This window comes from Emys orbicularis, chromosome 9 (genome assembly GCF_028017835.1).
Source record: "Emys orbicularis isolate rEmyOrb1 chromosome 9, rEmyOrb1.hap1, whole genome shotgun sequence".
In the NCBI taxonomy this organism is placed as follows: domain Eukaryota; kingdom Metazoa; phylum Chordata; order Testudines; family Emydidae; genus Emys; species Emys orbicularis.
Window position 1 is genome coordinate 56,918,135 of NC_088691.1, and position 12,994 is coordinate 56,931,128.

Sequence of the window (12,994 nt, forward strand, 5' to 3'; positions counted from 1 at the left end):
TATCTAGTGCTTTTCATCCATAGATCTCAAAGCACTTTACAAAGGAGGTCAGTATGAGTATCCTTATTTTACAGATGCAGAAACTGTTAGTAAATATTAATCCTTTTTCCAATTCTTCTCATATATTAAATTAATTTGCACATTCAGTATTTTCCTACAATCTTTTACAATATTAGCAAAAAGGGTGTCTGAGTTCTAAGGCCCAGAGTGTTGGTTCTTAATTTGTAAGTGATTTATATTCAGGAACTTCACGTGATCAAGTATTGGACTGTACCTCATTATTTCTGGTACCTCCGAATCTGTGGGAATATAGATGTCTAAGGAAAAGACCCCTCAAACTGTCAACAAGTGTTTACAGAGGTATGGTGTAAACAAGAGTGGGTGATTCATAAGGGTGCCTATGATCTAATTATGTTCTATGATAAGAGGCACTTGTTATTGCAGATATTTTCTGTAATGGATGAAATAAGGATCCACTGAAAGATGTTTTTAAATCAGTTGTGTCAGCTGTCAGTAATAATGAGCGGATTAGAATTCCCTTTGTCTTAATGTAACCTAAAGATACCATAAAAAATCCATAAATAAATAGGTAAAATGAAAATGTCAGAAACAGAAACAGTGAAATTAAATGTGGGAAAGCAATTTCCCCTCCAAAATGGAGTTTCTTTGTCTTTCACACTATAAAAGATAGAGGGCTTGAAAGGTAAAGCTGGGGAGTGCAAATCCCACCAGCTACAGAGGAGAGAGAGACAGAGGCTCTTTAGCTTACTCCAATGGTGATGATGTACCTGTTCTTCCTGCTTTCTGCATAATGCTGTACTAATCTCAGACTGTTACCCTTTGATTAAAAAGTTCCATTTGAGCCTGTTATTTGACAATCTCAAATTGTTATTAACTTCAAGCACGTGACAGAGGCAGACAGAGGGGAAGTAACTTGCCGAAGGTCATCCAGCAGACCAGCGGCTGAGCTGGGAATAGAACGCAGGTTTAAGAGTGAGGGTCGTTACTCACTGGAACAACTTACCGAGGGTTGCGTTGGATTCTTTATCACCGGTGAATTTTAAATTAAGGTTGGGTGTTTTTGTAAAAGATATGCGCTAGGTCAAACAGAAATTTATTTCAGGGAAGTTCTGTGGCCTGTGTTATACAAGAGATCATGGTGGTCCCTTCTGGCCTAAGAATTTATAAATATCCTGAGTACCAGTCCAGTGGCCTCTTCACTAGGCCACAATGCCTTATGTGGAAAATGTGACGGCTGATTGGCATTGTGGAGAAGAATCAAGAGGGAGCTAACAAGTTGCTGAAGTCTCAGAAATATGTGGGAAATAGATTATGAAGTAATGCACTGTCAGGAGAGCTGTGTTTAGACTGTGGATGACAGGGATGTGGAGGAGGACAGAGAATATGACAGCTATTAAGGGAAGGAAAAAACATGAACAGAACCACTGACCATTGGCATCCCCCAAAAATATTCCCCCTGCAAGCAGGTGGCATTTCCACCCTGCTGCGAAGTCTGAATACACTTTTATCAGGGGTCACTCATCCCTTCCCTTCCCTTCTCTGGGTTTTTGCTTTATTGACAAGATAAATAATAACTCAATATAAACTCTACTACAAGCCATCTCGCCAGGCTGACTAATCTTTAGGTGGCTTCTATAGGACCCCTCTGTCCCAAACACTAGACCCCTCTGCTCCAACGAGCTACTTCCACCTCCTTTATATTCAGGGTGGAGTTAATGGACACATCTGCTAGGAGTCATCAGGAATGAATTGGTATTTCCCTGGAGGGTTCCAACATCTGTTAACAGAGATTGACAACAGGCAAACCCTATAATTCTGTCACACCCTCCCTCCCCCAGTCAATTTAGATGAAGATAAAACTGAGAAGTGGCAGAACACAGTTGATAAAAGGGAGATGTTGAAATAGAGATGAATAATATTTTTTGGTGACTTGCTAGTGAAGGATACGGCCAAGGCCATTTGTAATCCACATAAAAGCAAAAAGAAAGTATATTGCATGCAAGGTTCTGGTAAGAGATATGATGAGAAGAGCAGAGGTTATTCTGGAGAAAACTGATGATTTCTATTTATTCTGATTCCAAATTAGCTGTTACCACTCAAGACAGATATCTTGAGTCATTGTGGATAGCTCTCTGTAAATATCTGCTTAATGTACAGCAGCAGTCAAAAAAGCTAACAATGTCAGAAACCATTAGGAAAAGGATATTAAATTTAATGCCACTATATAAATCCATGGTATGCCCACATGTTGAATACTGCATGCAGTTCTGATCACCCCATCTCAGAAAATGGTTCATTAGACTTGGAAAAGGTAAAGAGAAGGGCAACAAAAATGATCAGAGGTATGGAGCAACTTAGATATAAGGAGAGACTAAAAAGACTGGAGCTGTTCAGCTTAGAAAAGAGATGACTAAGGGGGGATATGATAGAGGTCTATAAAATCATAAATGGTGTGGAAAAAGTGAAGAGAAGAGCTATTTACTCCCTCACATAACACAAAAACCAGGGGTCACCCAATGAAATTAATAGGCAGCAGGTTTAAAAAAAACATGAGGAAGTATATCTTCATACAACACACAGTCAACCTCTGGAAATCACTGCCAGGAGATGTTATGAAGCCAAAGAATAACTGGGTTCAGAAAAGAGTTAGATAAGTTCATGGAAGATAGGTTCATCAATGGCTATTATCCAAGATAGTTATGGATGCAACCCCATGCTCTGGGTGTTCCTAAACCTCTGACTGTCAGAAGCTGGGACTGGATGACAGGGGATGGATCACTCACTAATTGCCCTGTTCTGTTCATTTCCTCTAAAGCATATGGCACCGGCCACTGTCGGAAGACAGGATACAGGGCTAAATGGACCATTAGTCTGATTCAGTACATCCATTCTTACGTAGTTCAGCTATTACCAATCTTGGATCAGTGACACATGATGATAGTCTCAGAGAGTGAAATTCACTGCTGTGCAGATGGCCAGCCCCAGCCTCACTTTTGCCTTTGAAATAGGTGGAGAAAGAACCTCTTCCCAAAACAGACCTTCTGCACAGTGGTGAATTTAAGAGACTAAAGAAGTGCTAAGGCTAGGATGGATACTGGAAACAAACTGTATGGTAAGCCAACAATCCAGAGAGGGCATTTGTGGGTTTCAGGAGCACTGGAATGACTTCTATAATGAGAGAAGATTCTTAAGTACATGAGTTCCACATATGCAAGAGGGTAGTATTAGAAATACACACGATCTCAACAATGGAAAATATGACTAAGGGCACATGAATGAAATGTAGTTGGATTTTTTTCACATCTGTAATGTTAATATTGATAGATACAATCCATATACCTTGGGCACCCTTAAAAACTTGCTAGTTACCTTAGATACCTAGATGAGATTACCTCAATATAGGAACTATTTCCTAGATATTTCATTCAATATTTGTCAAATAATTAAAAAAAACCCAGCAATCTGCAACTTGGTAATAAAAAAACCAGCCCCAAAACATGACTAAGGATATGATAAATAAGCAACAAAGTAAAATCACTACACAGGACCCAATCAATGAGGAGTTTTAAACCAAAGGATACTGTAATCAGTAGGACTTTAACTAACTAAGATGAAGCAATCTCCACATAGCTAAACATGGATTATCACGTTAAAACATTACATAGAATACATTTACATCTTCATGAACATATCATAGATAATCCAACCAGAGGAGAAGTCATTCTCAACCTACTTTTTAATCAACAAGGGAGGACTTGCTTGAGAATATGAGGATAGCAAGGAAGGTTGGAATCAGTGGCCATAAACTCCTTGAACTCAACATACTAAAAAGTAGATTCTTGGAGGGTAGCATGAGAGAAATGTCAAATTTCCAAAAAGCAGATATGGATGGGGGAGGGGGGGGAATCCATAGTCCCCTCCAACTTCCATTCAAGTTAATGGAAAAACACCCACTGGCTTCAGTGAGGTTGAACTGGACCTTTTGTTATCATTGGTGAAAGGAAAGGAAGCCCCAAATTAACTCAAGAATGTAGAAAGCTGAAGAATCCAATAGTCAATCTGAAAAATAAATAAGTAATACTAAAAGCAAGAAGAGGCTGGCATGACTTCACATGGGATGTAAAAGAACCTATATTAGGTTACATAGAGTTTAAGGCCAGGAGGGACCATTCTGATGATCTAGTCTGAACTCCGGCATAACACAGGCCAAAGTATTTTGCCCAGCAATTCTTGCATCAAACCCAATAACTTGTGGTTGAACTAGAGCGGATCTTTTAGAAAGACACATCCACTCTTGATTTAAAGATTTAACTGATTGAGAACCCACCACAGTCCTTGGTCAATTGTTCTAGTGGTTAATTTCCCTGACTGTTAAAGAACTGTGTATTATTTCCAATTTGAATCTGTCTAGCTTCAAATTCTAGTTACTGGATCTTGTTATGTCTTTGTTTGATAGATTAAAGTGCCCACAAATATCAGATGCCTTCTTCTTATGTAGGTACTTATAGGCTGCGATCAAGTTAACCTTGTAACTTTTTGCTTGATAAGTCAAATTGATTGATTACTTTAAGTCTCTCACTGTAAGGAAAACATTTCCAGACCTCAAATCATTCTTGCAGCTCTTTTCAGTACCTTCTCCAAATTTTGGGCATCCTTTTTGACCACCAACACCACCAATTCAAGTAGTAGTCTCACTTCTGACATATAGCTCAGGGGGAGGGATAGCTCAGTGGTTTGAGCGTTGGCCTGCTAAACCCAGGGTTGTGAGTTCAATCCTTGAGGGGGCCATTTGGGGATTTAGTTGGGGATTGATCCTGCTTTGAGCAGGGGGTTGGACTAGATGATCTCCTGAGGTCCCTTCCAACCCTAATAATCTATGATTCTATGATATATACACAGGGAATTTAACCTCCCTAATACTTGATATTCCCTGTTAATACATCGAAGGAAAGTGTTCAGGGGATCATCAATAAGGGGAGTGTTTCTAGTGGGCTCCTGCACAGACTGGTTCTCAAGTCAATGTTATTCAAATTTTTATCAGTGATCTAGAAGAAAATATAAAACTGCTATTGATAAAATTTGAAGACAACACAAAGATTGATAATTGGTAACTAATGATGAGGACAGGTCATTTATATAGACTGTTTGGTATACTGGATGCATTCAAATAACACACATTTTAATATAGCCAAATTCAAGAATAAAGAATGCCAGACAAATTTACAGGGTTGGATACTGTATCCCGGGAAGCAGTTCTTCTGAAAAGGACTTAGCAGTCACAGTAGATAACCAATTGTACATGAGTTCCCAGTGCGATGAGTGGGCACAAGGGGTAGTGTGATCCTTTGATGTATAAGCAGGGGAATAACGAGTATGAGTGGGGAGGTGATACTATTTCTGTGTATGGCAGTGGTGAGACTGTGTCCAGTTCTGGTGCTCACACTTCAAATGTAGGACAACTGGTGAGGATTAAAAAAGAGCCACACAAATGATCTGAGGACTGGAAAACATGCTTTTTAATAGTTAGAGACTTAAGGATCTCAGGCAAAAGTTTGAAAAACAGGAACCTAAAGTTGGGCTCCTAAGTCCATATTTAGAGAAAACATGATGCAGCACTTCCAGCTCCTTATGTGAAAGGAGGAAAACACCATCACTATCCACTTAGACTCCTTGGGAGTTGATGGGTGGACACAGCAGGAACCACCACTACCCAGACTAGCTTTCAATGTCCCTATTCTCTCCTTTTCTTCCATGCCGAAGCTTTGACAGAGAAAGGAATGAGAGATCCCTTTGGTATTAGACTGGCCTTTGATTGGGAGTACAGGGCACTAGACAAAGCCATGCACAGGGATTTTTTGGAACGAGAGATTATACTAGCATAAAAACTAATATTCTTACCTGCTGCAAACTGAGAATCAGTGTCTTCGCACATTGGATTTTATCAATTTGCCTTGTTTTACTCAATGTTTCCTTAATGATATCGCCATAGTCATTGTAGTACTGTGAGAAAAGGGGAAAAATAAACTTTTAAAGGCAGAATTTATTATTTAGTATAACTTTCATGCTTTTCATAATAAAAATGGTTTACTTGTAATTCCTGTTTTGAGAAGGCAGTAGTTTCAATAAAGCCCTGCTCTTGAATCCATGTGACAGATATGCAATGACCCGATACGTAAATTCAGACTCATCAGTGGCTGGGACCCACCTACCCAGTGATGAGGTCAGCAATTGCTTTAACTGTCAATTCTTTCTTTAAAAATGGAATGAAAAATATAAATCAAAAATATTGCCTACTCTGCTTGGAAGGTAGTTTGAAGGTGATTGTCAAATTCAAAGAAAAAGTACTACAGGTCAGTCAGTGTTCTTTCCTTAAAAATTAGGTTTTAAGAGATCTCACTCTTAGAAAGTAAAATAGGACTATATTAGGCAGCCCAAAATTGATTACACATGTATCCAAAGAATGAAGTATCAACAGAAATAATAGAAATGATTTTATATTTTAAATAAGGAGCTAACGGATGGCATGATACCTCTATTATAAACAAACTTTAATAAACCCTTGTAGATGGGGTGGTTGGGCTACTTTTCTCCCATTATTACTGTTATTATTTATCATTTATTTACATTGGACATACTGAGTGCTTTCCAAACACTCCGAAAGATGGTTCTCGCTCTAAGGAGCTCATAATCTATAAAGAGGCAAGTAGAATAGGGTAACAGGAACATGAACAAAAATAGACAAATCATATACAATTGATACAAAAGTCACCTTGATTCAGAGTAGCAGAGCAGAACTGGATCTTTAAGAGGGATTTAAATATGGGCAGGCTAGGGACCATGCAAATGAGCTCTGGAAGGTCATACCAGGCACAGGGGACAGACTAATAGAAGAAACAGAGGTGATTGAGATGCTGACCAACAGGCGCACAAGCCTGGGAACACTGTTGGAGAGGAATGGACAGGGATCGATGTAATGCTTGACAAAGGAGGATATGCAAGGAGGGACAGTGTCATGTAGAGTTTTAAGGTGGTGACAAGAAGTTTACATTTGAGGCAACAGTAGAAGGGGAACCAAGGCTGTGGGAGGAACTTCCAGGTTAAGTAGGACACCTTATCAGATGGTGACTCTGACTAATACCTCTGAGGGCACATAGTGCAGGCAGGGTATCACAAAGTATTTGTGAAGACAGGCCAAGCAAGTCACCAGCAGCCACTGAACACCAGTGCAAAGGAGCATCAAAGTATGGGTCTGGGCCATACAATACAAATGCGAGCTTGTGACAGGGCTGGCTTTACCAGTGATATCACATAGTGGTCGGGTCCCTGGGTCACAACTGTCCCCCGTCTTTAGCTTCTGCTGTGGTGGGTGCTCTGACATAGTGTTGGTTTCCCTTCTGGTAGATAGTAACTCAGTCCTCTGGCCAGGTCACACTTGATGTCCATGCCTTTCTGGGGTAACAAAATCTAACATCCCCCAAAAAGGAGTTTCTGGACCAACTCTGGGCCCCTGAAGACCTCACACACTTACTGCAGGGATTACGGTGTCTTTATTCACCTTATCTCAAGGGGATTTATACCATCTTCACTAGTCTCCCAAACAATCCAACACAGGATAGAGAGAAGTATTTCTTAATCCTTAAGGACAAGCTATTCCCTCTTCTGGTGCCTAAGGTAGCTACTGCCACTTGTGGACCCCCTTTTCCTGCAGCAAGGACTCCTCTTGTACCCTCACCCAGGAGCTCTCAGGATAAGGCTATCCTTCCCTGCTATCCTCCCCCTTTCTTTGCTGTCTGGCTCTCTTTTAAACTCCTCCTCCAGCTGGAGCAGGCTTTGCAGGTGTGGTGGGGCAGGGCCACTTGAGCCCCAAAACTGTTTCTTAACTCCTCTTCTATCCCAGTGTAAGGTTTATATACCCCATCACAGGGCCATTATTGGCTACCTTGTTTACCTACACTACCACAGTGACCAACTATGTAGGCTGTGGCACTGGAAATATTTCATGTAAAGTGTTAAATAATATTGGGTCATCTCTGTGCCTACTGTCCAACTTCATCCCAGGCAAAAGGAGGAAGTAACTGGGTCTGGTCTGTGGAAAACTGAAGCATGAATGGGGCAGGTGATTCTTGTAGTTGGTGGAGCCTTGTTGAAAGTTATAGTTGGGAAATTGGAGATGCCCCAGCATATGTTGGTGTGAAAGTAACAGGTAAAATGGAAGTAAGACTAGCCGGTATGCAACTATAAAAGAACACAGGGTGAAAACCAGGCTGGAAGTTTAAAGTTCTTCCTAGATCTTGTCAGCATGAGCTGAGGACTGACAATTCACCATTCTACCAAGAGGCAGAACCCCCCCCCCCCCCCACCACACACACACAGAGAAAGGCATCTCTGTACCTTGCACACCCACCAGTTCATGTAGAGTCCAAGGATGGAATCCAAGAGGAAGAAAGCCATGCATCTAGTACTTGAGACCAGTATGTGGGAGAACCACCAAACTGAGCCACACATAAGGGAGCAGCCCATCCTACATCTGCAGTCTGATTTTGTACTAGGGACCACAACTAAATTGAGTATTACCCCAAACCTCAATTATAAAAGCCTCACTGGAATAACATCTAAGGTTTTACAGCTTAACGTCCACCTAAGAATATTTTAAGACACTTCAGGTGAAATCCCCCACTGCAGTCAATAGCAAAACTCCTACTTACATCAATGTGGTCAAAATTTCACCTGCACATTCTAAAATTTTTACCTAAAAACCCCATTTGCAGGAAAAAAGAGACATTTTTATGCTTTAACTCTTATACTATAAAATGTAACTTCCAGAGTAATCGCTAAATAATTACTCAAGTAATATATTAAAAATTAAGTTAAGAAACTTTTGCCTAAATTTCTTTTTCTTTCTGTAAATGACAAATGAGTGCCTGTAACTGAATGAAAGGTGAAATCCCCCATAATCTGCTTCTGGATTGGTTTTGTAGTGTGATGTACGAACTATGTAACTGTACTCCATTGTGATCTATCTTTTTGGTTATTTGCTCTTAATGAGTAATAATTAACATAGAATTTAGTTTATTACGTGGATGGAGTCCTGAACCCTCTTTCTTGAACTATATTGGATGATGGTTAAGTCAGGCTTTTTCTGTAGAAATGTCAGTCTTCTGATAAAACTTTTCCAAATTATTTATTAAGACTTGGTTCAGTTTGGGTTCCAAGTGACTAATAACCCCTATAGTCCTGTATGTGGCATTTCTCTGGTGGTTTCTTATAGCTACTCGACCTGCAGAGAGATTATCTAGTTGTGATAACAGAAAGTAAGATGTTCCATGTTGGTTTGATCTAATTAGGGTCTGATACGGGAAAGAAGGTGGATTTCCAGTCAAGAGCAGAGAGCCTAGGATTGTGACAGGTGTATTAGAGATTCGTCACTGTGCAAGAGCCCAATTAACACAAAGTCAAAAGGTGACTTACTGGCAATTAGTGTTAGATTAGAATATTTTGTCCACAGAATATTCTATATATTCTATTACATAGTTCAGACAAGCATGAGATCAATACAGGTCATGCCAGGCCTATGAAACAATCACCACGCCACATGTCCACAGAGCAGGAGAATGGAAGATCCGGTAGTTGGAAACTGCAGGCATTACTGAACCATCTAGAAGTCACTAGGTATCCCTCATGTTGACCTCATACCCAGCTGGGTTTGCACTTGGTGTGGCTCAGTCATGCCTCCACTGTCACTACCAGCACAACCATGGCTACACTGTTATTTATACTCATGCCAGCTTGATGAGAGCTAGTACGAGTATGTGTACATGAGCAGGAGAATCACTTCCCTAGCTTGTATTGTAGCATCTTTTAAAGAACTATTTATATGAACAATCTCCTTTAGGACACACTTGCCAAAAACTGTGTCCAAGGAGGCAAACAAACCATATCTGTAATGCTTTGAGAAGATATGCAGAGCACCATGTGGGCACTGTGCAAATCTCCATAGATAATGAATTTTATCATTTGGCTAGAGTGTCAGACAGGTGTGACCCTAACAGCATCCCAATGCAAGAGGGCAGAGGGCTCACTGGTAAGTGGTAGTGAGTTTCAACGGGACTGACCAGTTCAGTGTACCCACTCACTAATGTCATAACCTGTATCTAAAAAGGTGTCATGTAAGATATCAATAGAAAGTGACAACATACTGATCATTAATGTTATTGCCTGGTGTATGCATGGAAGAGAAATTCAAAATTACAAACATATTGGGAATTATGTTCTTAAAGTGTGTTCGACAGGCTGTGGTGAAGTTGCCTCATCATAGATAAAGGAATGTAGTTCTGCCACCTGGAAGATATTTCCAGGGTACATTAAGAAACAGTGGGAATGCAATTTGTATAAAAGGTAAACAGACCCATCAAGGCAACAGGAGGAGGAGAGAACCACTCGGCATCATGTCAGGGGGGAGGAGATTGCAGGAAACAGATCAATTTGCATTTTAGCAAACAACAGCAGGGGAAGAAACGTGCATGAAACTTCCTTCATCAGGAAACTCCATGTCATCTTCCTCACAGCTTGAATGAACTTTACTTTGGGGTAGGGGTGGGGCGGTAACCTTCAGAAGAATCCATTTCAAATGTTCACTGTACTATAAAAGAGAGGCACAAAGTTATCTTTCACCTACAAAGACAAAGGAATCAAGCACTTTGAAGATCCTGACCAGAAGGGTTGACAGCCATCTTGCTGGAAGGCAGATAGTTTCCTTACCAATCTTGAACAGAGGGTTTGGCTTGTTGTATTTAGTCTTGGCCATCAGAAAGCATTTTTCACTTTTATTTGCTTTCAACCATTTCTAACTATATCCTTTTAGACTTGAACTCAATGAAAATCCTCATCTTCTTTTATTAATAAACTTGTTTTATATTTAATCTAAACCAAGCCACTGCTGATAAATTTTCTTAGGGCCCAGACACCATAAGTAAAGCTGTTGAAATTTTCACTGTCTCAATCTTTCTTAGATAGAATTTTAGGGCTCTATCTACATATATGGAATGCCAGTGTCTGCATAAGATTCTGGGAATTAGGACAAAACCTAGGAATATACATTCCTAGTTAATAAGAAAGGGAAGAGAACCTTGAGGAAGACACATTTCTGAAGTACATCACATCTGATGAAAAACATAAATGGGCAAGAGCAGGAAAAGGCTGCTGATTCACCCACTCTAAGGCCAGACTACGACTCTGCCAGATCAGGTGCCAGCTCATGCTAATGCCCTTAGGTTTCACTGAACACTGACAAATGCTTAGCTGGAAACCAGTCTGGCTCATCTCTGTGTTAGTATTGTTAAAATAGGAATAAGATTTATAAAAATGCATTTAGCGTTTCGACTTTATGAAATGCTTGCGAGTTGCTGAATGCATTAATCTCGCTTATAATACCTGTATCTCATGTTATAAGGTAATATTTAAGTGTTTGCTCTGTAAAAATAGAAGTGTTTGCTCTGAAACTGGAAACCCCCGCAGTCAGGAGAGAAGCATTACCAAGTGTGATATACTAGTTTACCACAAAAGGTGTCATTTCCTGCCCAATAAAAGAAGGCCTATAGACACCATTGTGGAACATCAGTGACCAAAAGACGTTGTTGATTGTGCCCCCCGCCCAATGCCCATGAAGAGAGCTGTGCAGGTAGACATGTCCCATCACAACTTGAACTCTGGGAGAAGGGAATACAAATCCCTGCCATGAAAAATGTGTCACAGACCATGAAATCTGGTCTCCCCCTGTGAAATCTGGTCTTTTGTGTACTTTTACCCTATACTATAGGGATTTCACGGGGGGAGACCAGCATTTCTCAAACTGAGGGTCCCAACCCAAAAGAGGATCGGGGGGGGGGGGGGGTCGCATGGTTATTGTAGGAGATCACGGTATTGCCACCCTTACTTCTGCGCTGCCTTCAGGGCTGTGTGGCCGGAGAGTGGTGGCAGCTGACCAGGCGCCCAGCTCTCAAGGCGGCACCCCACCAGTAGCAGTGCAGCAATACCATACTATGCCACCCTTCCTTCTGCGCTGATGCCTTCAGAGTTGGGTCAGGACTCCTACAGTTACAACACTGTGAAATTTCAGATTTAAATATCTGAAATCATTAAATTTATGATTTTTAACATCCTATGACCCTGAAATTGGCCAAAATGGACCATGAATTTGGTAGGGCCATAGGTATAGTGCTTGAGGAGTTCACATTGATACTTGAAGAAATCTAAGTACAGAACTCACAACCAGTTTGGGGTTTGTGCCCTGGTTAGTAACAGTCTGCCCTGAGGTTCATACTCACATTTGTGAGCCACTCCAGACAGCCTGACACAGACATAGGTCAAATTTTTCAAAAATAGGGGCCTCAAGTTAGACTCTAAAGCATAAAATTCTCAAAAGTGCCTAAGTGTCTTTCAGTAGGACGCAGGTTCCTAAAATGACTTAGGTGCTTCTGAAATGGGATTTATGCTATTGGTATAAAAAGTCACTTGTTAGGCAAACTCAAATGCCATGAACAGAGGCAGCTAACAGAAAGGTTTCAGAGGGAGTATAGACAGGGAACGTGAGAGGCTTTCATTCCAGGTTTAGGTCTACACACGATTTCAAGATGGTCAGCAATGGAAAAGTGGTGGTGACCTATAATGGATGTGCCATGTTTTCTTTCCTGCCTGAAGCCAGAAGGGACTTCCTGAGCAAAAAGTGCAAGCCGGTGGCTGTGCTGGAGGAAAAGATTCTTGGATTGAAGAGGCAAGTAGAGACGCTACTGAGAATCAGAGATGCTGAGAAGTTCCTAGACAGCCAGGTTTGAGAGACATCAGTACCCTACGTTCAAGGAAGAAGGGAGCTGGTCAGTAAAGAGTTAGAAAGAGAGGAAATCAGAGAGGACCCCTCGCAGTTCGTAACCAGAAGCAAGAGGTCATGGCAGCATTCTTCAAAGTTGGAGACAGATGA

At 40.8% G+C, this 12,994-nt stretch overlaps 1 protein-coding gene across 1 annotated transcript in view; it reads right to left on the bottom strand.

The window, feature by feature from the left end:
* STAG1 (STAG1 cohesin complex component) overlaps nt 1–12,994 on the bottom strand; it is a 393,382-nt gene that overhangs the window by 40,478 nt on the left and 339,910 nt on the right. The window contains exon 27 of the mRNA XM_065411120.1: nt 5,920–6,021. Coding sequence (XP_065267192.1) covers nt 5,920–6,021 — 102 coding nt within the window. The remainder of the gene's footprint in view (nt 1–5,919; nt 6,022–12,994) is intronic.